This window comes from Macaca mulatta, chromosome 10 (assembly GCF_049350105.2).
Source record: "Macaca mulatta isolate MMU2019108-1 chromosome 10, T2T-MMU8v2.0, whole genome shotgun sequence".
Classification (NCBI taxonomy): domain Eukaryota; kingdom Metazoa; phylum Chordata; class Mammalia; order Primates; family Cercopithecidae; genus Macaca; species Macaca mulatta.
The window spans coordinates 107,363,366-107,381,655 of NC_133415.1; the positions used below are offsets into that span (position 1 = coordinate 107,363,366).

At 39.3% G+C, this 18,290-nt stretch overlaps 1 protein-coding gene across 2 annotated transcripts in view; it reads left to right on the plus strand.

Moving 5' to 3' along the window:
* Window positions 1–18,290, plus strand: part of DOK5 (docking protein 5) — a 172,959-nt gene that overhangs the window by 61,160 nt on the left and 93,509 nt on the right. For both annotated transcript variants that reach the window (XM_015148745.3, NM_001260578.1), the window contains 1 exon segment: window positions 17,569–17,676. Coding sequence is in view for 1 of the 2 variants with exons in the window: in NM_001260578.1 (NP_001247507.1) it covers window positions 17,569–17,676 (108 nt within the window). In the remaining variant the exon portion in view is untranslated.

Consider the following 18,290-nt stretch of genomic DNA (forward strand, 5'->3'; position numbering starts at 1 on the left):
AAGTCCTCACCTCCATTGCCGACAGAATCTTGGAAACTGTGACTTTAAATGAAATGATGTACAAGTTCTTTTTATTTTTATTTTTTGAGATGGAGTCTCACTCTGTTACCCAGGCTGGAGTGCAGTGGCACAATCTGAGCTCACTGCAACGTCTGCCTCTTGGGTTCAAGCAATTCTCCTACCTCAGCCTCCTGAGTAGCTGCGATTACAGGCACACACCACCACACCCGGCTAATTTTTGTATTTTTAGTAGAGACGGGGTTTCACCATATTGGTCAGGCTGGTCTCGAACTCCTGACCTCATGATCCACCTGCCTCAGCCTCCCAAAGTGTTGGGATTACAGGCGTGGGCCACCACACTTGGCCACAACAACAAGTTCTTGAGTAATGTCATTTCATTATAATGTTGAGAAAAAAAAAATGGTTTTATTATGCACCTTTTTTTTTTTTTTTTTGCTTCAAGTCACAGTTTGCAAGAACCTATTGACATTAAAGGAGGACCTAATAAACTCAACGAAATAATAGCTGAAAAGATTTGGCAGAAGGAAGTTTGCTCATCCAGTGCTAAGAGAAAAGAACTGTCAACCCAGAATCTTATACCTAGCAAAAATGTCCTTCAGGAATGAAGGGGAAATCAAGACATTGTCAGATGAAAGAAAATAAAGAGAATTTGTCACCAGCAGATCTATCTTAAAAAATAATTGATGGCCAGGTGCGGTGGCTCAAGCCTGTAATCCCAGCACTTTGGGAGGCCGAGATGGGCGGATCATGAGGTCAGGAGATCGAGACCATCCTGGCTAACCCGGTGAAACCCTGTCTCTACTAAAAAATACAAAAAACTAGCCAGGCGAGGTGGCGGGCACCTGTAGTCCCAGCTACTCGGGGGGCTGAGGCAGGAGAATGGCGTGAACCCGGGAGGCAGAGCTTGCAGTGAGCCGAGATCACGCCACTGTACTCCAGCCTGGGTGACAGAGTGAGACTCCGTCTAAAAAAAAAAAAAAATTGATGAAGATTTCTAAACAGAAAGGGAACAATACACGAAGGAATCTTGGGACATCAGGAGGAAAGAAGGAACTCAGTGAGCAAAAATATGGGTAAACGCAATACATTTTCCTTCCCCCCTCAAGTTTTCTAAATTAGGTTTGATGGTTGAAGTAAAACTGTAACACTGTCTTTGATATTTCTAAATGGATATAGAAAAAAATATTTAGGACAATGATAAATAGGAGACGTAAAATTATGTGAAGGGTGATAAAGTATATCCCAGAGAAGTAATGACTTATAATCACACAAAAATCTGTGTATGAATGTTTTTAGCAGCTTTATTCATAGCAGTCAGAATCTGAAGGACCTAGATGTCTTTCAGTCACCAAATGGGTAAACAAACTGTGTTACAGTAGTACTATGGACTATCACCACCTGGGTGAATCTGTAGAGAATTACGCTAAATGGAAAAAGCCAAATCGAAAAGGTTACATACTATATGATTATATGCATATAACATTGTTGAAATGCCAAAATTATATAAAAGGAGAACACGGCCGGGTGTGGTGGCTCATGCCTGTAATCCCAGCACTTTGGGAGGCTGAGGTGGGTGGATCACGAGGTCATACCAGCCTGGTCAATATGATGAAACCCTTTCTCTACTAAAAATACAAAAATTAGCCATGCGTGGTCTTGCGTGCCTGTAGTCCCAGCCACTTGGGAGGTTAAGGCAGAAGAATCGCTTGAACCCGGGAGGCAGAGGTGAGTTTGCACCACTGAACTCCAGCCTGGGTGACAGAGTGAGACTCCATCTCCAAAAAAAAAAAAAAAGGTGGGGGAGAACAGAAACAGATTAGTGGTTGCCAGGGGTTAAGGCAGGCAAGGAAGTGGTTGTGGTAATGAAAGGGCAAGTGAGAGATCCTCGTGATGGAAATTGTTCTGAATCCTGCCTGTATCAATGTCTGTATCCTGACTCTATTATTATGCTATCGTTTTGGGGGATGTTTCCCTTAGAAGAAACTGAGAAAGAGTAGCTACAATCTCTCTGTAGTATTTGCTGCAACTGCATGTGACTCAACCATTATCTCCAAATAAAAAGATTAGTTGAAAAATGAAAAGCATTTTCAGTTTCTGCCTGTTCTCATGGACTCCTGCTTGCTCCAGAAGAATAAGCCCCAGATAGGCTATTGGAGAATCAGACACCGTGAGCCACAGAGCTAAGTCATTCCAGGCAAACTTAAGACAACCCAGGACTTGACTGCTCATGGGTAAATGAACCCAGCCATGATTAATGGAGCCAGGTCAGATCAGCAGAACTGCCCAATCAACAGTTATATTCATGGGAAGTGATAAATTGTTGTTTAAGCAACTAAGCTTTGAAATGATTGATTATGCAACAATAACTAACTGATAGAGAAATTCCACCTAAGACCTGTAGGAGGAAAAGGAGTCAACCATGTGAAGTGCAGGGGAGGAAATATTCTCTCATCTCTTGTCAGAGAAGAATATAAGACTTTGGAGGCTGGCCTATTATGAGTGAAGTAGGAAGTGGTAGGATATGAGGCCTAATGAGTAAGCAGGGGTCAGTTATATAGGGTAGGGTAAGCAACTGGAACTTAGTCTTGGTGACTACTCAGAAGACCTCTCTGGAAGTCCCTTTGGAAGCCCCAAAAAGATCATTGCTTTTTTTTAAACTCTACCAAAATACTTATTGGGTGCATACCACAAAATGAGTGCTCTGCATACATAGTCTATCACCATTATGACCACAGACCTGGCGTTGTGTGAAGGCCTGGAGTGCTTGGTTATTTGTCCCTGCGTAATAGGCAGTAAAGTTTCTGGACTTTGCTTTGTGTACTGCTCTTTCCTCATTGCTTGGGACAGTGTCTGGCTCATAGTAGGTGCTCAGTAGATATCTGCAGAATAAATGAGTAAATGAAGGAAACAAAATGTGTTGCCCTTGTTTGCACGCAAATCACCACCTAGCTGGACGGTATGAACTGCTAACCACTATGGAGTGTTTACTATATACCAAGCAATATGCTAAGTATGTTATTTATTTATTTGATTATTGAGACAGGGTTTCTGTCGCCCAGGCTGGAGTGCAGTGCATGAGCATGGCTCACTGCAGCCTCAACCTCCTGGGATCAAGTGATCCTTCCCCACCTCAGCCTCCCGAGTAGCTGGGACCGCAGGTGCGCACCACCACACCTGGATAATTTTTTTATTTTTCTATTTTCTTGGAGATAAGGTATCACCATGTTACCCAGTCTGGTCTTGAACTCCTGGCCTCCAGCAATTCTTCCACAGTGGCCTCCCAAAATGCTGGAATTATAGATGTGAGCCACCGTGCCTGGCCCTAAGTACTTTAAATGCACTGACATATTGAATTCTCACACAGCCCTATAGGGAAGATAATATTACTGTATTTATAGAGTGCAATAAAATCTTGTATATATAGTTTCATATACAAAATGTATACAGAACTACTTCTTCATTATGCTTAATAACATAATTTTTATACAGGCTTACATGTTTAATAGGTATGAGAAGCTCAATTTACCCATCCCCAGATTTCACACCCTCCCTACTGAACTTCTTGCTTTTCCAGGCTTTCTCAGCTAATGGAAACTCCATTATTCCACTTGCTTGAGCTAAACATTTTGGAATCATCCTTGACTTTTGTCTTAACTTTACCCTTACATTCAATCCCATCAGTAAATCCTGTTGACTATAATTTCACAATATGTCCAGATTCTTAGCACTTTCCACTTCTCCTCCACTTTCATCGTGGTCCAAGTCAGCGTCACTCCCCACAATGTTTGTTATGATCCTCTCTAACTGGCTCCCTGACCTGTGCCTTTCCTGCCCTATAGTACCTGAAGTTGGATTATATCACTTCCATTCAATGCTTCATCTCACTTCCCATCTCAGTCAGAGAAAAAGCCAATGTCTTTACTTAGTTATATATTTTTAATTTTTACTTTTTTTGAGACAGAGTCTCGTTCTGTTGCCCAGGCTGGAGTGCAGTGGTGCAATCTCCATTCACTGCAACCTCTGCCTCCCAGGTTCAAGTGATTCTCCTGCCTCAGCCTCCTGAGTAGCTGGGATTATAGGCGTGCACCACCATGCCCAGCTAATTTTTGCATTTTTAGTAGAGACGGGGGATTCACCATGTTGGCCAGGCTGGTCTAGAACTCCTGACCTCAAGTGATCCACCCGCCTGGGCCTCCTAAAGTGCTGGGATTACAGGTGTGAGCCACCCGTGCCTGGCCAAGCCAACATCTTTAGAGTAGGACCCATAAGGCCTGATCATGCTGACCCACACTCACCACCACTGCCAGCCCTGATTTCTTCTCCTATCTTCAAGCTTCTTTTTTTTTTTTTTTTTTTTTTTTTTTTTTGAGACGGAGTCTCGCTCTGCCGCCCAGGCTGGAGTGCAGTGGCCAGATCTCGGCTCACTGCAAGCTCCACATCCCGGGTTCACGCCATTCTCCTGCCTCAGCCTCCCGAGTATCTGGGACTACAGGCGCCCGCCACCTCGCCCGGCTAGTTTTTTTTTTTTTGTATTTTTTAGTAGAGACGGGGTTTCACCGTGTCAGCCAGGATGGTCTCGATCTCCTGACCTCATGATCCGCCCGTCTCGGCCTCCCAAAGTGCTGGGATTACAGGCTTGAGCCACCGCGCCCGGCCATCTTCAAGCTTCTTTATTCTCCCTTTAACATGCTGGACACGGGTCTGACTCAAGGCCATTTATTTCTTCCACCTAGAGCCCACCTCCCTCAAATATCCACTCTGTTGATTACCTCGTCTCTTTCAAGTCTTTGCTCAGATGACACCTTCTTCATGAGAACTTCCCTAATCATCCCTCACCCTATTTAAAATCACAATAACCACCACTAACAATTCCTATCATTGTCCTTGGTTTATTTCCCTTCATGGTCTATCACACCGTAAGACATATTATAAGACACTCACACACACACACACACTCACACACACACACACACACGTAAGCATATATATCTTATTGATTGTCTGAAAGCACAACAAACACAGCAGATTTTCTCCCTTTTGTTCGTAGCCATAGCCCCTGTACCTAAATAATGCCTGGCACATGGTGGACACCTGATAAATATTTGTGGAATTAATTAAAGAATGATATCAGCTCTCAAATTTTTGTTTAAATAGAATGCTCACCCAGTATTTTAGATTTTCTGGCATTTCTTTAGAGTAGTGTCTTTACTTTTTTCAATAAAACTGGTTAGAAATCAAAGCTAGAAAAATAAATATACCAAATTATGGCTTCTTTCTGCAGTGCTTCTGCTTTGGAGAAGAGAAAGGCACTGGAGAGAGAGAAGGAAAAGCATATATAACTTTCTCTTTTTTAGCGCTTGCTTTGTTGACACTGGTCAACTTTGTACTGACAAAGGAAGGGTTCCCTATGTGTAGCAAGAATGGTCTGAGCTGTTCATGGCAGATATTGATTCCATGAGAATGTTTTCAAAATAATGTATTCATTTTTATTATATGAAAAACACATACTACAGAACATATATTTATGAAAAAAGAATGTAAAATGAAGAAAACCGCAAAATAGGTTACGACATAGGGAGGTGCCAGTTCTTGAGGGTTCTGGAATGTCTTATTAAGACGTTGATTTTTGTTGATTTTTGCCCTAAAGACATCAGGCAGCCACAGAAATACTTTAGGTAAAGGATCAATGTATTCAGATTAGTGTTGCCAAAATCACCCCAGATATTAGGTAGAAAATGGATTGCAAAGTAGCAAGAATAAAACAGGGAGCCCTCTGAAACTCAGAACATGGTGGCTTAGATTAGAGTAGCAGTCCCTTGTAGAGAAATACAAATATTCCAGGTTTAGCTAAAGGGTAAAAATACACAGAATTTGGTGATTGATGAATTGCGTTAAAAGATAATTTTCAAAACAGGTAAAATGATGACTGTCATACAAATGTAGAATGAACATGTGTCGAAGGTTCTACTTAACTCGTTAATTAAATGAAGGAACAATGTTGAATATTAAAACTAGTTCAAAGGGTAATTCAAAGAACTCACACATTTGTATATCCCAAATGATGAAATGAATATTCAAAAGGAGGCAAATCTAGCTTTGTGGACAGTGGGGGTGGGGTGGGTGGGATTCAGTTGAACCTCTGCTGGACGGGACATAATTTGCATCTTTAGAGACTAGAATAATTTTGCATTGTTTTCACTTACCTACAATTTACAGAGAAGTAGAATAGCTCCCACAGAATCAAAAACAGATAATTCTCGAAAGGTGCTTGCTAGAGAATGCCCAATTTTCCATTGAAGTGCAGATTATTCCCTAGAATTGCTGTGTGTGTGTGTGTGTGTGTGTGTGTGTGTGTGTGAGAGAGAGAGAGAGAGAGAGAGAGAGAGAGAGAGGAGGGGGAGGGAGAGGATTAAATATAGCTCAAATCTTGTATGAGCAACTGCAACCTCCGCCTTATTTACAGAACGAGTGTATGTGTATATAAACTAGAAGAGAAACAGATTAAAAAGCAGGGACAACCTCCTTTTTGTACTTAATAACTTACTAATAGCATTTTCTATGGTATACATATTATTTTACAACATCATTTCTAATGATGGCAACCTCTAGTTTACAGATTTGCCATGATTAATTAAACCAGTCCTCTGAGACATTTAGAGTATTTCCAGTTTTTTCTCCAAAGAACTCTATTCTCAGATGTGTGCATATTTCCTTAATTATTTCCTCAAAGGGAAGTTCCTGGAAGTAGTATTTCTGGGTCAAAATGTAGACATAATTCTGCCTCTAGAAAGGTTGTGCTAATTTACTTCACCACCAGTAAAGGGTTGGCATAGCTAATTTATTCCCTGTGGATGCTTTTTACGTATTCTTAGTCTTCTTTATACATATTCTATTTTATGATTAATCATCCCATTTTTGCTGGTATTTTTCTTTACAGTGAATTTAAAATGTATCTTGATACCCACTGTGCAATTTTCTCCAAATTGGCTTTTCTTTCCTTACAAATGAAGGATATATATGAATCTTAGGCATAGAATCATGTTGTTTACTCATTAAAAAGATTTTTTCCCTTCATAAAATACATGATTCTGACCCAGTTCATTAGTTTGGTAAGTGGAATTGGTAGCAGCCTGTATATTACGATTGGGGGAGGCCATAGAAATCACTCTTTTGTAATCTTCAAGCACCAACTGTAAAATCCTGTCACGACAGAGTCATTCATAGGACTGAAAAGTTTTGACCTTCTTGGCCTCAGAGATCATCCAGGCCAATGATCTTGTAACTGCTCAATGGTTCATTTTAATCACTGCCCAGGTAGACCCAAGTTACCAAGACAGAGGAATTGCAATAGGGAAATAGTTTAATTCACCCGGAGCTGGCTGAACAGGAGACCAGAGCCTCTGTAAAGATTTGGAAGCTAGGGTTTTTCAAGGATAGTTGAATGGGCAAGGGAATGGGTGCTGCTGATTGGTTGTGGATGCAATCGTAGGTGTGTGGAAAACAGTGCTGTGTACTGAGTCCACTCCTGGGTGGAGGCCACAGGATCAGCTGAGTCAAGAGTCATGGGTCTGGGTGGGGCTATTGGTGGTCAACAATGCAAAAGCCTAAAAAGACAACTCAAGAACTTAGGTTCTACAGTACTGGTGTTATCTGCAGGAGTAATTGAAGAAGCTGCAGATCTTGTGACTTCCAGAATCATGGCTGGTCATTCTTTACACCTACATCGTAGCAGAATAGCTCCTCTCATCCTCCTAACCTGGCGGTCTTTCACAAGTTTCACAAAGAACATTTAGTTCTGAAGAAAAGCGATTATCATTTAACCTATAAACTAAATTTCTCCCAATGTTAGCTTGGCCCAAGCCTGAGAATGACTAAGGGCAGTTTTGAGATTTTGAGATTAAAGGCAAGATGAGGGCTGATTAGATCAAATCCCTTTCATTGTCTTAATTTTCTCACTGTTACAATTTTTGTAAAGACGGTTTCACTCTTATATAGGATGGAGGGGCATTACCTGTGGGGCAAACTCCTATGTCCTAGTTCTCCTTGGTTAACATCTCCACCCTTGACTTCCAGATTATATCAACCCACACCATTTTCTGTGGCTGTTGAAAAGCCTGAAAGTGACAGAGGAGACTGAGACTCTACGGCGATAGTGTCAGCCAAATTGGAGGGTTGGACACTCATGGAGAAGTGACTGGTCAGCCCCAGGTAGTGGACTGTCCAGGCCAGTGGGGAGTCACTTAGCCTAGTTTGCTACCACCATGGCAAATGAAGAGCAAGAGGCTGAGAGTTAGAGAAGCAAGGAAGTCCAAGAAGAATTGAGAAGTTGCATGAGATAACATCTAATTCTAATATAGTTCGGAAAATACTTAGCTTGGGTCCCTGCACTTCTGTCAAAGACACTGACTATGTTATCACTTAAGGAGAGATAATATGGAGTTCTTTTCAAAGCAAATACTTCTTGTAGATTGCTAGGCTACATGGAGTCCTGAATTACTGTCTTAAGAACCCAGTTTCAGAAAAACTCCCTTCAAAACTATCACTGTGGGTGAACACTTAGTGCCAGTGAGTGAACTTAAAATCAGAAATGCAAATGTCACACTGAAATAGATTATCTATAAAGTCGTCGTCCAGATGAAAGAGCATATGGCTACAACTAAGTGTCTCTTTTTAGATTATGATAAGCATGAAAATAAACTTCTTACAGATGGATCGACCATCAGCCTGAGTTTAGAGTCCAACTTTTCTGAAACAATTCCTGGAGTAGTGGTTAAGAGCTTATTTTCCAGATTCAGGCAAACAAAAGTTGGAATCCTGGCATATTTCTCTTAGTTTTTGACCTTGAGTAAGATGCTTAACCTCACTAAAACAAAATTTGCTCATCTGTGAAATAGGAATAATAATAGAATCTGCCAAACAGAAATGTTGGGAGGACTAATTGAAATAATGCACATAAAGGGCTCAGCATTCCACAGTGTGCACAACAAGAGTTCAGCCAATGCTAGGCATTAATATTAACATCCTGCTTGAGAAAAATATTTGATTTGTTTTGGAAAGTAGGTGCCAATAGGAATAGCACATGAGAACTGAGGCTAATTCAGTCAGTACTGTGATGATATATATCTTCTTTTATGATTATATTTTAAGTTCTAGGGTACATGTGCACAACATGCATGTTTGTTACATATATATACATGTGCCATGTTGGGGTGCTGCACCCGTTAACTCGTTATTTACATTAGGTATATCTCCTAATGCTATCCCTCCTCCCTCCCCCCACCCCACAACAGGCCTGGTGTGTGACATTCCCCACCCTGTGTCCAAGTGTTATCATTGATATATATCTTCAGAGTTTGGAGAGAATGCTCTGAGAAGAGAAAGTCAATGGGATTACAGAAAGGGCATGCTGGCAAAATGGAAAACAATTTTCACCTACTTAGTTAAGTTGTACCTTAACTTCATAGAGTAACTATAGAAACCTAACTGCAGCCCAGTGCTAGAGATGGGGATGCTAATGGATCTGCATGAGAAAGTGCTCTTCAGGACGGCATCCACATTAATTGTAGAACAGTGACTCCCCAGTGGTGGACAGGGAGACCAGACATTTGGTGGAGGGGGTTGAAAAAGCCTCAAGTCAACCTTTTAATAGAATTTTACTGGAGTAGAATCTTGGCTTGTGGGGAGATGTGGAATGTATAGGGATTCCACAGAAGGCATAATTACTTCCATTTCTCCCTGGAGAGACTTGTCAAACAGATTTCTATGAGATCTGTGCTTAAAGAGTTGAGAAATACCACCGTAGACCAGAGGTTGGCAAACTAAGGCCCAAGGCCAAATCTGGCCCACTGCTTGGCCTTGTAAATAAAGTTTTATTGGAAGGTATCCACACCCATTCATTTACATATATTCTGTGGTTGCTTTCATGCTATATTTGCTGAGTTGAGTAGCTGCAATAGAGACCTGGGGGCTCTCAAAGATTAAAACATTTACTCTTTGGCTCATTACAGAAAGTTTGCTGACTCCTGTGGTAGATTATAAAGGCCTAAAGAGCCCCATCTTATCTCTAGAGTTTGCATGGAAGCAGTGTACTATTTCCTTTCAACAGGAATTTTGGCACCAAAATTTTCTGTTTTCTTCATAACTGTCCTTGAATCCTTTAGAGGTATAATTGTGATTCTGTTCAAGACATTATAAAGGCTTACTATTATAGTAAAATTAGGAATTCTAAGCAAATTCTTAATTGTTTCAGCTGCTTCTTAGAACTGGAAATTTCGGTGAACTTATCAGAATATTCTTTGCTAGGAAAAGAAGCCAATAAAAAATGTTAGAGATTTTAAACCAGGGCTAAGAAATTATTAAGAGTATCAAATTTTAAAGGAAGAAAAGACAAAGGAAAAACAGAACAAATTATACATGGATTGGTGACAATTTAAGGCTGAAAATTAGGTGTAATAAAACTACCATCACCAACAACAAAGTACATGCTGAATGAGATTTTCGTGTAACTACTAAATCTGCTGTCCTTCTACCCAGGTTGTTGGAACTGTGTGATATGCTTATTTGCTTAAGCTTTGACAGTGGCCTGTGGGGATTGACTTGTTCAAATCAGGGGCTTTGAAGATACTCACAAAGACACATATTTTTCAAATATACAATTTCAGATCAGCGTGCATTCAGCTGTGGCAGTGGTCCTCATTTTGCCCCCCAGAGGATGTTTGACAATGTTTAGAGACAATTTTGGATTTCAGTGGAGGTGGGAGAATCTGCTACTGGTATTTAGTGGGTGGAGGCCAGAGGTGCTACTAAACATCCTACCATGCACAGGAAAACCCCCCAAATATAAAGAATTTTCTGGCCCAAAATGTCACTCGTGCTAAAATTGAGAAACATGAATGTATAGGAGGTGAGATATTTCAACATGGAAATTGTACTGTCATTGAAATCTCATACAGTGTATTTACATTAGGATTACCTATCTTTATTTATTTAAGACTCTGTCATGAGGCTGGAGTACAGTGGCACAATCTCCACTCACTGCAGCCTCGACCTCCCTGGGCTCAGGTGATCTTCTGACTTCAGCTTCCCAAGTAGCTGGGACTGCAGGCATGCACTACCACACCTAATTTTTATATATATATATATTTTTATAGAGACAGGATTTCACCATGTTGCCCAGATTGGTCTTGAACTCCTGGACTCAAGCAACTCACCCACATTGGCCTCCCAACATGCTGGAATTACTGGCATGAGCCACCGCACCCAGCCAGGATTAACTACTATTTATAGCCAGTGAAACTATTATAGTTCGAATAAAAGATTTCTCTTTTAAATAAACATATGTTAGTTTAAAAAGTCAATTTGAAGAAAAATGTTAACTAAATAATACTATCGATGACAAGTAGATTTGTTACATAAAATATAAAGGAGACAGTTGAATGAATTAATTTTTAAAAACTGCCCTAAACTATTAAGTGAATGGGATTATTTTCAAATTGTCATTCTTTGAAACAATGTCAGTGTTAATCCAAGTAGTTCCCACATGCTACCATATTTAGTAAGTCTTCCTGTTTTATTTTCGCTAAACAATACTGAGATATTTAAGATAAGCTTTTAGTCCTCTGGATACTTAGTGGCTCTTCTGGTGTTCTTAGGACAGTGTGCTAGCAGTTGAAATTGGGAGTTTAGTTTAATGGATTACATTTCTCCTTCAGTGTCTCTCTCAAACTCAAGATGGCAGCTTATGCTGCTCTGTTTCAAAGGCCACCATGTTCCACCTTTTGCAAGCCACCCATCTCAGGTGCCCGCATCCGGAAGTACTTTTAGAAGTCTTTGTCGGCAGCCCCGAGAGGGAGACACAGCATCGTCTGAAAGTACTTTATAAATATTTATGACATTGACTTGCAAATTACAGATAAAATACCTGAAAACATAGTGAAGAGCATATTTGGTCCCAACTGAAGAGGTTTTGACTCAGTGGACCTTGGCTAGTCTCTAGGAATCTGCATATTTAGCAATTATCCTGAGCGATGCTGGACCAGTGAGAATCACTGAGGTATGATATATGACAATAAAGGGAGGCTCTTGATTGCACACATTGCTCTCAACTTTCGTACTGTCTGCTTTCGTACTGCGTATTGGTATGTGATAGTTTGACGTCGCAGACTGCCTGTTCATTAACCACATCTGAGTTTTCCTTATCTTCTAATGAACCAATATGTTTTCATTTGTCCTTACTACTTAATAAATAAAAAGAAAAATAAGAAATGAGAAAAAAGTCCCCTAGACTTAATACAGATGGGTCCAAAATGGAAATCATTAGGCATGCTGAAATTGAAGAACCTTTAGCTTGCATTCAGCAGCTTTTGGACATAAGCCAGGCAAACACTGGTTCAACTGTGAAGAAAATGAACACATTTTTTAAACTGTTAGAAATGCTGTCATTGAAGTTTGGGTCTGAAAACTGAGGGATAATTAGGAAATTTAAAATATCTTTCTTGGTGAAGATATCTTTTCTCGCAGTGGGCATACATTTTGCACATGTTTAGCATGTTCAGTTTTTGAACACATTCTTGGGGCATGTACAAAAGCAAGAGGTTGCCAATAGTAGAATGACAGCAAGAAACCTATTTTTCACATCCTTTATTTGAAGAAGCAGAGTGACAGTCATTCCCGCTGTAATTACAGTCCTCAGGTTGTGGTAATATTTTAAGGGAGCCAATTGTCTCATCGGTTATTCAGACATAAGCAAGATGTTGATAGGACTCTCCTTGCCAACCATAGTACTGAGAATGTTCATTTTCATGGCTGAATCTCCACCCTGAAAAGGATTTGGTGCTTGAACTCTTACCAATGGCTCTTGTAACTTGCCTTCTTAGAGTTATTCAGTCTAGTGGTTAATTAGACTGTGATCTGATGGCAAAAAAAAAAAAAAAAAAAAAAAAAGGACTGGAGAAGAATGTAGATGACATTTGTTAGATTAGGCTGTAATTTTCAGATCTTGCTTTAATATCTGTACATCTTACTGTCTTTTAAAAAATTTAAACATTCTATTTTGAGATAATTATAAATTCACATTCAATTGTAAGAAATATTACAAAAAGATCCTATATCCTTTACTCAGTTTCTCTGGTAGTAAAGTCTTCCAAAACTACAGTACGATATCATAACAAATATATTGACATTGATATTGATGTAGCCAAGCTACAGAACAGTTCCATTGTTACAAGGATCCCTCATGTTAACCTGTTACAGCCAAACCCACATCCCTGGGCTCCCTCTCTCCTCCACCACCACATTCCTAACTTCTGACCATCGTTAATCTGTTTTCCATTTCTATAATTTTGTCACATCAAGAATGCTATACAAATGCAATCATGTAGTATGTAACATTTTAGATTTGGCTGTTTTTTTTTTTTTTTTTTTACTCAGTATAATTCTTACAGAGATTTACTCAAGTTGTTGCAGATATTAATAGTTAATTTCTTTTTATTGCTAAGTAGTATCCCATCATATGGAGGAAATACCACCATTTGTTTAATCATTCACCCATGTTATCAGGCTTTCAGGTTTTGGCTATTTTGAATAAAGCTATGAATATTCATATACAGATTTCTTTTTTTTTTTTTTGTATGTGGGGATAAAAGTTTTCATTTCTGTGTCATAAATTCCTAAGAATGAAACTGCTGGTTGTATGTTGCTTATTTCATTTTTTAAAGAAACTACCACTGTTTTTCAGAGTGGCTGTACCATGTTACATTCCCACCAACTATGTATGAGTCATCCAATTTTTCCACCTCCTTGTCAGCATTGGGTGGTGGTGGTATTATTATTATTTCAGCCAATCTGATAGGTGTGTATGGGTAGCCCTTGTGGTTTTAATTTTCACTTCATAGGTAGTGCTGTTGAACATGTCTTCATGTGCTTCTCGACCATCTGCACACTGTCTCCGGTGAGATGTCTGTTCATGACTTTTTCACGTAGCAAAAGTTTTCATTTTGGTGAGGTCCAGTTTATCAAATTTTCCCTCTGTGGATTGTGCCTTTGGTAACAGGTCTAAGAACTCTGTCCCGACTGTGATCTCTTGCATTTTCTTTTTATCGTTTTATTTAATATTTAGGTCTATTTTTAGCCATTTTTTATTTAAGGTGAGTGTTTTAATGTTTAAGTCGACGATTTACCCCCGCCCCATGGATGTCCAATTGCCTCGGTACTGTGCATTGAAAAGCTTGCTTTTCTTCCACTGAATTGCTTTTCCACCTTTGTCTCTGTGTTTTCATATTGCTTGGTGGATTTAATAACTGCAGGATGGAAACCAATAGAATTGACTAATTATACTAATACCTCTGGGTATTTAAAAAATAACAGAATCCTCTTTCATTTAATTTACAGGGTTTTTTTTGGTTTTGTTTTTGTTTGTTTTTTTTTTTTTGGTAGTCTCTCTCTGCTGCCCAGCCTGGAGTTGAGTGGCATGATCTTGGCTCACTGCTGCCTCTGCCTCCCGGGTTCAAGCAATTCATGTACCTCAGCCTCCTGAGTAGCTGGGACTACAGGCATGTGCCACCACTCCCAGCTAATTTTTATATTTTTACTAGAGATGGGACTTTGCCATATTAGCCAGGCTGGTCTCAATCTCCTGGCCTCAAATGATCCACCCATCTCAGCCCCCCAAAGTGCTGGGATTACACGCATGAGCCACCGTGCCCAGCCATACAGTATTAACTTTTATTAAACAAAACAAAAACTAACGAACAAAACCAAAACCTATTCTTATGATCCAGAGAAAACATTGTTAACATTTTGGGTTTTTTGTTTTTGTCTTTTTCCATGCATTTTTAGTGTAGTGGAGATCATGACCTAAATGAAATTTTGTATTCTGCTTCACCCTTCCCCACAATAACATATTATGAACACTTTCCTATGTCCTTGGAAATTCCTTCTGAAACTTGTTTCAAATGAACTACCTATGTTATCCTGCAGATAGATAACTTACGTACTATAGATGTAGTATAATTTACTATATAAATATTATGTATATTATCTATATTACTATTTTTATAAAATAATTGCCTATGTTATCTTATAGATGCATAACATTTATTATAGATATATTCTATATGTATACCATAATATGTACTACATATTTACTGTATGTGTACCATTTATTATATATAGCTACTGTTACTTTATAGATAAGTAGGTATATTACATTATATATTATAGAAATATTATAATTTACTTTGTGACTCCTTATTGTTGAAATTTGAGTAATCTCTATTTTTTTATTGTAAATAATGCTGTGAACATTTTATTGTACATTCGGTGGGATCAGACACATATCTTACCCTCTTTATTTAGAGCTAAACTTCGGAGTAGAGTGGATTTCCTTTTTTCACCCTGAACAAAGCAGTTAATTTATGTTCAAGTTTCTGAGACAGAAGAGAAAAATGGAATATATAAACATTGCAGACAAGTAGTAGTTAACTTGAATTCCTCCCACATCTGCCAGGTACTGATAGAATTATAAAAGGTTTTAAAATTGACTATGGTTTGAAGGACCAAATATTTTATGTAGACTTTGTTTTGTTTCTTCTTATTAGCTCAGAGGTTCTTAAACTTTGTAGTGCATAAAAATTATGTATCGGTAAAGTATACAAAACCACGTATGTATGGTAATTGGAGGTGATTTAAGGATGGAGGATAATCATGACTGAAGACAGTCCACCCATCTGCCCTTGAATATGGAATTCATTTTGTTTTGGGTTTTTTCCTAAGAATAGATTTCTATTCTTTTTTTCTTTCCTTTTCTTTTTGTTTTGAGACAGAGTCTCGCTCTGTCACCCAGGCTGGAGTGCAGTGGCGCGATCTCGGCTCACTGCAAGCTCCCCCTCCCGGGTTCCCGCCATTCTCCTGCCTCAGCCTCCCGAGTAGCTGGGACTACAGGTGCCACCACCACATCCGGCTAATTTTTTGTGTTTTTAGTAGAGATGGGGTTTCACCATGTTAGCCAGGATGGTCTCGATCTCCTTACGTTGTGATCGCCTGCCTCGGCCTCCCAAAGTGCTGGGATTTACAGGCGTGAGCCACCGTGCCCAGCCTGATTTCTATTCTTTTAAGGTTATTTATTGTCAAGTGACCTTTAAAGATCACCAGTCAAGTATAATAGTGCCACTCAGACATTTGCCATCAGTAAATACTACTATTAATTTATACTCATTTGCCGAGTGTGGTGGCTCACGCCTGTAATCCCAGCACTTTGGGAGGTCGAGGTGGGCGGATCAAGAGGTGAGAAGTTTGAGTCCAGCCTCACCAACATGGTGAAACCCCGTCTCTACTAAAAAAAATACAAAAATTAGCCGGGAGTGGTGGCACTTGCCTGTAATTCCAGCTACTCAGGAGTCTGACACAAGAGAATCGCTTCAACCCGTGAGGCAGACGTTGCAGTGAGCCAAGATAGCACCACCTCACTCCAGCCTGGGCGACAAAGCGAGACCAGACTCAGTCTCAAAAAAATAAAAATAAAAATAAAAATAAAAATTCATTAATTTTTAGGTTTAAAAAAGTCTTACTTTATTTTGCTTTTTGAGAACATTGTTTTTCATATGCTCATTAGCTCTTTGCATTTTCTCTCTCTAGCATTACTAATATTTTAAAGTACTAGTGTATTTTTTACCAGTTATTTTCTTCAGGGTAGTTTTGGTTGCTAGAATCAGACCCCCATTCAAGCTAGCTTAATTAAAAGTTGCAGTGATGTTGATGGTAATGGGTTCCTTGGGATATAGACGATTTCCAAGAAAACCAGAGGAAAGGCAAGATCTCAATATTAGGAATTGAAAGATGGTGAAGAACTAAATTGTCTCTTTTACCTAGAGTAGAAATGATCTAGTTCCCTGTAGCAGGTTCCACTGCTTAACTCTCCTGCAAGTGATTCAACATGGCCAACAACTTCTGTGTAAACCTACCGGCATTGACCTTTCAATTTGGTCTGCACCTCTGGCAGTGATCTTCCAGTCTCTGGGTTGAATATCCTAAGCAAGAATTTGGTTGGTGTTAATCAGTCAATTATTAGCTAGTTAGTTTAGTGTCTGGTCCAACTCTTCACTATCCATTATTAAGAATATCACATGATAACCATAAGCTGTCAGATTCTAGGATGGGTAATGAGATCTTTAGCATAGACCAAGCCCATGATTTTCAGATTTAATTGCACTTGAAATTCTAGCATGTGCCTTGAACGCCTATTTTATTTGTACTTATTTGGGATTTTTATATCTGGGACTATTTCTGAAATATACCTAGTGATATTGCTATCAAAGCATGAAGAAATTTATCTTCAAATACTTATTTTCTTTTGATTCCAGTAATTGTCTGAATGACACATAATATGCCCATTGTGGAAATAATTTTGATTTTTAAAACTTTATTTTCCCAAAGCAACATCACATTTCTGGCTTGCAAATATTTCACAGGTGGAAACGTCAAAAAGAAAACATTTAAATGCAAATGTCAGTCAGGGGAGACGCTGAGCTCAGTCTTTGTATTTCCTTCCAGATTTATCAACGATGCTGGTTAGTATTCAAGAAAGCTTCAAGCAAAGGTCCAAAAAGACTGGAGAAATTTTCTGATGAACGTGCTGCATATTTCAGGTGTTATCATAAGGTAAGACTCAATTGCTGTAGCTTTCCAGAAATCTGTTTACAGGGAGGCAACTGGAATTATTGAGTCTGAAGACTTGCCTAAATTATTTAACAAAGGTACAAGCAATACCTTTTCCAAGGACAAAACACCCCTAAAATAACATCTGCTTGCTAATTGTTTCAAGTAATTGACTAATGTAAAGTCACTCTTCTGGTTTCCTGCTATTTGCTGTAGCTGTTCTTGTTGTTTTCCAGTCTGTGCTATGGGACTTATCATGTTCTTATACTCCCTGTACTGAAACCCTGAGAGAATGAGGACTGGACCTCATTGTGTCTCAGACACTGCCTGATGCAGAAAGGCACTCATTCAATGCTTGGGGAATGTGGGGAGAGAAGGGAGGGGAAGCAGCAGAAAACAGGTAACTGTGGACGAAGCGGAAGTTCGACCCATTTGTTGATTTCTTTAAGTTTGATGACTAAATTTTCTTAGTAGTAGTGAGACTTCCTCACTAAAAACAGTCATTGTGTGTTAGAACTCATTAAGGTAAGTACAAGGTTTACTTACCACTTGGTTTCACAAATTAGCTAAATATTTCCCTCTACATGGCAGTATATTTCCATGGTCCTTGTTAATAC